General features: G+C 43.1%; 1 protein-coding gene across 1 annotated transcript; it reads left to right on the top strand.

The window, feature by feature from the left end:
• Positions 1–7,019: 7,019 nt before the first annotated feature.
• Positions 7,020–7,802, top strand: LOC118407032. Its single transcript, XM_035807447.1, has one exon. It carries the CDS (start codon positions 7,020–7,022, stop codon positions 7,800–7,802), a length of 783 nt encoding a protein of 260 aa, XP_035663340.1.
• Positions 7,803–8,324: the final 522 nt, after the last annotated feature.

Genomic DNA, 8,324 nt, shown 5'->3' with positions numbered 1-8,324 from the left:
CACATCCTACGGTAGCATAGGATAGTATAAAAAGTTGTCAGAAGAGTGAAGCCTCTATAGGAGTGTGTTTGACCACCGGGGATCTGCGATCAGTCCGCTTGAAAAAAAAACATGCAAAAAATTCTTGCCTAATCAAACTTGATTATTGTAAAACGGATACTAAAGTTATAGAATGTCAAGTAAATTTGAAGGTTAGAAAAGGTCTAAAAGGAGAAAATAAATAATATATATTTTTATATAAAGTGTCCTGTGTGTTAATATTTTTTTACCTTCCTAGGCAACGTTTTTTTATGCGCACGCTAGCCTCAGCTTTGAGGTTCTAAGAGAATGACATCCTTAAAATTAAATCAACATTGATTTAGAATAACATTGATTGATATTTGTGTTTCTAATCATTTTCTTTTTTCATTTGGTCTCTTTGGACCATCACAGATATGAAGGATTCGCGCGGCTGATCAGACAGGGTCTGATTAACATTTTGTTCGTCGGTACCTTGGTGGTGATGTTCTTCTGTTACTACAAGTAAGTCTTCTGCTATGGTGCCATTTGTATCTGTTCCTTTAGAGTTGTATCTTTGGCCGGGCTCTTAATCCACAAATTTGTCCCGGTAATGCTTTGGTCATAAAATTCACTGGTACCCGTTAGGGTGTAGCCTCGGCCGTGCTCCGAAGCCACAAATTTGTCCTGCTGGACTACTAGTTAATGCTTTGGTACCAACTGCACCGGTCCCGTCGGGGTGTAGCCTCGGCCGGGCTCCTAAACCACAAATTTGTCCCGCTGGATTACTGGCAATGCTTTGGTACCAATTGCACCGGTGTCTGTCGGAGTGTAGCCTCGGCCGGGCTCCTTAGCTACAAATTTGTCCCGTTTGGCTACCGGTAATGCTTTGGTACCAATTGCACCGGTGTCTGTCGGAGTGTAGCCTCGGCCGGACTCCTAAACCACAAATTTGTCCCGTTTGGCTACCGATAATAATGCTTTGGTCCCAATTACACCTGTGCCCGTCGGGGTGTAGCCTCGGCCAGGCTCCTAAACGTTAACCACAAATTTGTCCCGTTTGGCTACCGGTAATGCTTTGGTCCCAATTGCGCCGGCAGCCGTTAGGGTGTAGCCCCGGCCAGACCTCTTTTAGTTACCAATTTGGACTTCCATTTACTGCGGTCGGCCGGAATGGTGTCCTATTTTTTTCAGGAACATCCAATCAAAAATGAGGGGGAAAAAGGGGTTAATGGAATACTGGATTACCCTGCCAGTTTGTTTGTTTGTTTGTGCCTAACGTCTTGCAACCTCTCATTGACAGGAATACCATGCCAACAGTGCCCAAACTACCTTTTGAATAGAACATCCTGCCAATATCCTCGAACAAAAAGCGTATCACAAGCGTATCACAAGTACGACCTGCATATAAAGGTATTATATGCTCTTGAGTAAATAACCCTTGTTTCCCTGGCAATTAAGTTTTAAGTTAAGGGTTGATGAGTCGTCAATATATACAGACAGATAGAGAGAGACAGAGAGACAGTAATGGTGTTATAACGCCTGGCCATTTGCTAAGGCCCTCAAACAAATCCACCGAGTGGGCGAAGCAAACGCGGTGGATTTATTAGGTGGTTATAGCAAATGGTCACACCATATACATCGGGGAATAGATAGGTTATCAACATCAGGCTCGCCGCGATTCCATGTGTCACGGAGTTTTTACTACTATGCAATGGGGAATTCTGATCGGTCGACGTCGTCATGCTTTATTTTGATACTTTTTTAACCAATGGGTACAACTCTTCTTCAGGATTTGGCGCGAGGTCAGGCGTCAACAGGCCATCGTTCAGAATCTGCAGCCCGCACCGCTGGCAGAAAGGACTCTGGGAACGTCAACATCAGGAGTGGAGACTCAACTCACTACAGCCGAACAGCCTGGGGACGAGAGTGGCCCATCAGACCTTGGGAACAAGTGGGCGTACCCTCGCCATGCTCACGTCAACCTCGGCTTACAGATGGACGACGAGACCGGAGCTACAGAAGAACCACCTGATGTCCAAGTATGCAATTTTCTATTATCATATCAATAATTATTACAGATCAACTAATGCACGTAATATATTATGCTTCCATTTCAATAATTTACTGATATGTTCTTTTATAGTACCGTTAGCTAAAAAGTATCACCGATGTGTCATATTTAGGGCGTTTAAAGTAGCAGTGCTAGTGACAACCTTATAAAGTCATCCGTACACATGCTAATCAACAATGCACACGGTACTCGACCGTACACAAGCTAGTCAAACGTACACACGCTAGTCATCCGCACAGACACTAGTCAACCGTACACACGCTAGTCAATCGTACGAACCTTATTATTAGCCAACCGTACACACGCAAGTCAACCGTACACACGCAAGTCAACCGTACACACGCAAATTGATCTTACACACGCTAGTCAATCATACATAGACAAGTCAACCGTACACACGCAAGTTAACCTTACACATGCTAGTCATTCATACATAGACAAGTCAACCGTACACACGCAAGTTAACCTTACACATGCTAGTCAATCATACATAGACAAGTCAACCGTACACACGCAAGTTAACCTTACACATGCTAGTCATTCATACATAGACAAGTCAACCGTACACACGCAAGTTAACCTTACACATGCTAGTCAATCATACATAGACAAGTCAACCGTACACACGCAAGTTAACCTTACACATGCTAGTCATTCATACATAGACAAGTCAACCGTACACACGCAAGTTAACCTTACACATGCTAGTCAATCATACATAGACAAGTCAACCGTACACACGCAAGTTAACCTTACACATGCTAGTCAATCATACATAGACAAGTCAACCGTACACACACAAGTCAACCGTACACACACAAGTCAACCGTACATACACAAGTCAACCGCATTGTTATTTTACCTGTTGTAGAGCAGTTATACTGGATACAGCGGTAAATACGAGTGTATACACAGATAGACCAGTTGAGTTCTAGTGAATTTCTGTCAATGTATCGACTGCCTTTTGCACTGCCTCTTAGATATTTTTTGATACATCAGCGCTTCAGGCTTTGAGCCAAAATGGCGACATCAAAGTACGTTGCGAAAGATATCAAAAGATTTCGCCAAGTTAAAACGTCGTGGTGGAGTGGTTTTGTAGAATAAGCAACAAGACCAAAATTAAACTTATTTTGACCATGTTCCCGTTACAGGATGACTCTCAGCGTAAGGCTGTTGTCCAGCTGCCGGCTAAACCTGCACCTGAACCGGGCCGGCCGATCCTCTCTCCGGAGTTCCAGCAGCGCTTGAGAACGGTCGGTACGGTCATGATGGTAGTCGTGGTGTTCTGGGCAACTTATATCCCTTACAGCGTCATGACGCTCCGTATGGGTACCGTGGGGGTGGAGGAAGGCGCACCAACTGACGCGGTTTGGCAGAGACTCTCTGTTCTCCTCTCGCTGGTCGCCACCTTCTCCAACCCCATCATCTATGCCTACCGGAACAGGGAGATGCGCCAGGCGTTCATCCGACTCTGGCGCCACCGCTGACTGTTTAACATTAAATCTGTGCGTCTTTCCATACAACAGAAAAAAAATCACATTAAATCGTCTTCAAAACAAATTCCCCAGTAAATACTCAGATGATACTACTACGCATGCAGAGAAAAAATCCAGACATGCCTGCGGAATTTTGGGAATTCCTGTCAAACGGACGCACACTATACTACTTGGCTAGCCCCTGAGGCGTCGCAAAAAAAATCTAAAGATTTTCCACAAGACGGAGGCAGCAAGCAGGGGTAACAATTACTTCGCCATATTGCGACAGACAAAATTTTGAATTGGGTTGTGTTGGGTAAAGGGAGAGGTCCTGAGTTCGAACCTGTGTTCGATATGCAATCAAATAGGACATTTCACAGCACACTTTATTCAGGTCAAAACGAGTACCCAGAATCGGGCGTTAGGGCCGTCCCTCGGATAGGACGTTAAAGAATCGAAGCATTCCAGTCTTTGGAATGTTCACACGTCTTTGTCTAAATTACCTCATCTGTGTTTTCGGCCAAACTATTTTGGACACCTAAGAACCCCCACTTGGACCCACTTGTAATGTAGTGCAGCGTATATGATTTCGTTTGTATAGCCGACTTAGGTCACCGGCACAGTCCATATAGTCAGTCTTCATAAAAAATCATCATCATCATCATCATAAGACAATGTAAATAGTCTTTTTCTTCAGAAGTGTTTTTTTTTTCAAACTCTATGCACCTGTATCTGAATCTATATTAAAACCGCCCTTCGGCGTAACACACCAGATACCAAAGACATACATACACTCAGGTAAAACATGTACAATTCAGTTGTGCTGGCAATAACCATGTGGCATTTTAGCTAGATGTCACTGACAAGGATTCTGGCAATTTCATTCTACTAGAATAATGGGCCTTCTGCCATGTTTGGATAAGCATTGTTTGTAAGAAAGTCATGTGTTTTGAGATTGTATTAAACCGAAATGTTATCTTACTGTGCACAGAACATCACGATATGTTGACGTCAAGACGTCTCATGATTATGCTTTGGTTAGGCCGTATCAAATCGATTGGATAAAATTCTCAAGGCACCCAAAACCTGGTGCGAGGAAAAATATTAAAAGAAAATGTAATTTTTATGAAATTTAATTGGTCAGGAAGGTTGAACACAACTTTTTAATGACTTTGGAATTCAAATTAAAATTCTGCGACATTAGTCTGAGCTTATTGATATCTTTAACAGGCAGCATCGTTTTCTTGCAGCTTTGTACAGGAAATCATCTCGCGCTTAGATGCCATTGATATATTCGAATAAACATGACCTTAGACGATGTATAGCTTAACCCTTAAACTGCCAAGCCTGGATATATCCGGCACACATATACATGCCCTGTGTGCCGCGCCCGGATATATCTGGGATAGCGTATTCCCCTGAAGTAGCGTGTGTACGGCGTAGCGCACGAACCCCGGAAGTTTAGAAATTCGGCCTTGTTCGAGCTTTCTTTTTGGATGTCAGCACCCAACCCTGGCACTTATATCATTTTATAGGGCTGAAATTCTTGCAGTTTAAGGGTTTTAAACAATCAACAGTTATGTAATAGCTGCTATTGTCACGTAGCTATAATGATAAATGTCTTTAAAAGATTTGTATATAATAATTATCACCTATGCTGTCCAATTAGTTTGACTTTGAGGTAAGAAAATGAACTAGTAATACACGTATTTGTTCACAGTTATTGATGTAAAATTTATTTGTGCCACGGTACCAATTTGTATAATTCAATCGTTGATAGTAATTGTAATATTTTGTGTTGCTGTTTCAAATTGAAAGTTAATGGTCTATTTACTCAAGTTTCGAATTGCTGTGTATGTTGCAAAGTGTTTAATCTAGATTGACACCGGATAAAGCTACAGCACAACCCGCCGTACGTGCAATTGTTCCGTACGTTCTTTTTGGAGGCCGCGTCCGCCACGTATTTCTGAAAACGTTCAGGCTTTACAGGGCAGGCGCGTCGCTCGTACTGACACGTACCGAGGTACTGGCACGTGCCGAAGTTTTGCCTGCATGTACGTGTCTGTTCTACGGCGTGTCTGCGTGCTCCCAAATCCTCCGGATTCCCTACGATTTCGTACAGAGGCGGTACTCATCACTTACGGATCCCAAAAGATTGCCCATGTTGTGGCACGTATTAGCTCGTACGGCGGGTTGTGCCCCTTAGCTGAATGTTATCCTACGGTTCTGTTTTCACATAAGCCACAGATTTATTGTGGTGTTCCTGTCAAGTACGGATAGGGTGGTACCTTTTGGTGTTTTCACGGGTAGGACATGGCGCAATTTTTCGCCGGGTCCCGGATTTGATTTTAACAGGCGTAAAAAAATCCGGTACCCGAAAATTGTAACCAGCTGGCGTCTGGACGCAAGAAGACATGCACTACCATCCGGTCACATAAAAAAATTGTTTATCGTACCTGTAGATTCTCAAAAATATGATGTTGAGCTTACAGATGCGTCTGGATCCGTTAAGGAACTTATGTTAATGTAATGTGTTTTTTGCCTGCACTTTAATATATGTATTGTGTATGCGGAACGTTGCAATTAATTGTATACGCAGTGTATCATTCAGGCCATGAGAGAACATGGAAATAAATTTCTGTGATTGATGCTTAAACTGTGCTTGTCAATTATTGCAAATCATATATTTAAGTCCTGGACGATTCAAAATATATCTATCTTAGATCAGCCAAAGAAAGCCGTATATCTTTATGTTTTTTTTTTTTTTTTTTTGTAATTCTTTAAAACGTTTATAAAGTATTAGATTTCCCCGCGTTTTTCCTTGATGTAGATAAAACGACTTCCTGTTTTTTTTTTTCAAATATCTGTAACTTTACCTGTAGCTTGATATGTATAATCTCTTTTTGTGTATAATTAAGGAGTTTGCTTTTGAGCTATCGACACCAATGACTGACATTCTGAACTCTTCGCTCAGGGAAGGGAAGGTGCCAGCACCATGGAAAGAAGCCATTGTTGTCCCGGTTCCCAAGGAACTACCGGCTGACCTTGACAAGGTGCGACCAGTGTCACTTACGTCACAATTGGCGAAGATATGCGAAAGCTTTGTTGCAGGTTGGATAATGTCGGACATTCTCCCCCATGTGGATCCTAAGCAATATGGGAACATGAAAAACTGTTCTACGACACATTGCTTAGTGGACTTACTTAACTTCTTTTACGCAGGAGTGGAGAAATCAAAGGTGGGTACGCTGATACTCACTGATTTCTCCAAGGCTTTTGATAGAGTATGCCATACAACCGCTATAGCTAAGCTGATAAGCCTCGGAGCAAGACCATCTGTAATTCCTTGGGTGTGCAGTTTTCTCTCAGATCGCCGACAGTGCGTACGTTACCAGGGAGCATTGTCACATTGGGAAAGCCTGACGTGCGGTATAGCCCAGGGCACCTTGATGGGTCCTCTTGTATTTCTGGCGATGATCAATGATGTTAAACCGGTCACCGAGAACTCACACTGGAAATACGTAGATGACTTCAATCTGGGAGAGATCAGGCTTATCTCTACCCCGTCATCGCTTCAACGTGATCTGAACCACCTTGACAACTGGGCTACGGAAAACCACATGCTACTTAACCCCAAGAAATGCATGGCCATGCACTTCTCTTTCGTGCGCGCCCCCATACAACCTCCAGTGCTGACTCTTGCAGGACAGACACTTAAAACCACCACCCAGGCTAGGTTGCTTGGACTCCACATCCGCTCTAACCTGAAATGGGATGACCAGGTGGATGTCATGGTGTCCAAAAGTAGCAAAAGGCTGGTCGTCATCAGCAGGTTGCGACGTTCCGGGGTGCCGATCGCAGACCTGAACACCATATACTGCGGGTATATAAGACCATTACTCGAGTACGCCGCTCCATGCTGGGCTTCAGCACTCACACAGAGACAGTCGGCCGCCTTAGAGCGGGTGCAGCGAAGGGCCTGCAGGTTGATGATGGGGCGTCAGTTCGTCTCTTACACGGCAGCTCTCCAGCACATCGGCCTTGAGCGCCTTTCAACACGTAGACAGAAACTCTGTACTGACTTTGCCTTGAGAGTTGAAAGGTCTCCTCGCTTCTCCACATGGCTGCCCCCTACCCGTGGACAACAACATGGCAGGCAACTCCGCAACTCTGCGCGATACCAACAACCTACCGGGACTAACCGCTACTTAACCAGCGCTATACCGGCAATGATCAAATCATTGAACGAACTGTAGATTCTATGTATATACTCCACCAGGACAATCTGTTTTTAACTAACTTTGTAAGACAAGTCAAACAGTTTTGCTACGATCAGACTTTTAATAGTTTTAATGCTATTTCAATTTGACTTTTAGCCATTGTACTCGACCATTGTACTCGCATCTGCATTTTAGACATTGTAATTCGTATATTTATTCATTATAATATTCATGCTATACGTCTTATGTGTATTGTTTATGTTACAATGTTTTTGTGAATAGCAATTATGTAACGTTGAACAATGTAAACAAGCCTGATAATTCGGCTTTCGAGCCGCAAGTTGGCTGTGATACAAATAAACCATTCTCTCTCTCATAAGTCCACAGCAAGTAAATTTGTTTGGATGACATCCTATGCAGAATGCAAAAATAATGAGATAGCAAAAAAAAGTACAAGATGGGTAAAAAAGATGGCTTAATCTTTAAAATAGACACCGGTACCATAAATGTCGTAACAAGATTTAAAGTGACAAAACGTGGCATCACAACTAATAAGGC

The sequence above is a fragment of the Branchiostoma floridae genome, chromosome 19 (genome assembly GCF_000003815.2).
Source record: "Branchiostoma floridae strain S238N-H82 chromosome 19, Bfl_VNyyK, whole genome shotgun sequence".
Classification (NCBI taxonomy): domain Eukaryota; kingdom Metazoa; phylum Chordata; class Leptocardii; order Amphioxiformes; family Branchiostomatidae; genus Branchiostoma; species Branchiostoma floridae.
The sequence above is the reverse complement of the archived record's forward strand: the minus strand, read 5'-3'. Positions and strand labels throughout refer to the sequence as shown.

Coding starts and splice junctions, on each gene's coding strand:
- LOC118407032 (XM_035807447.1), top strand. CDS start 7,020: ATGATCAATGATGTTAAACCGGTCACCGAGAACTCACACTGGAAATAC.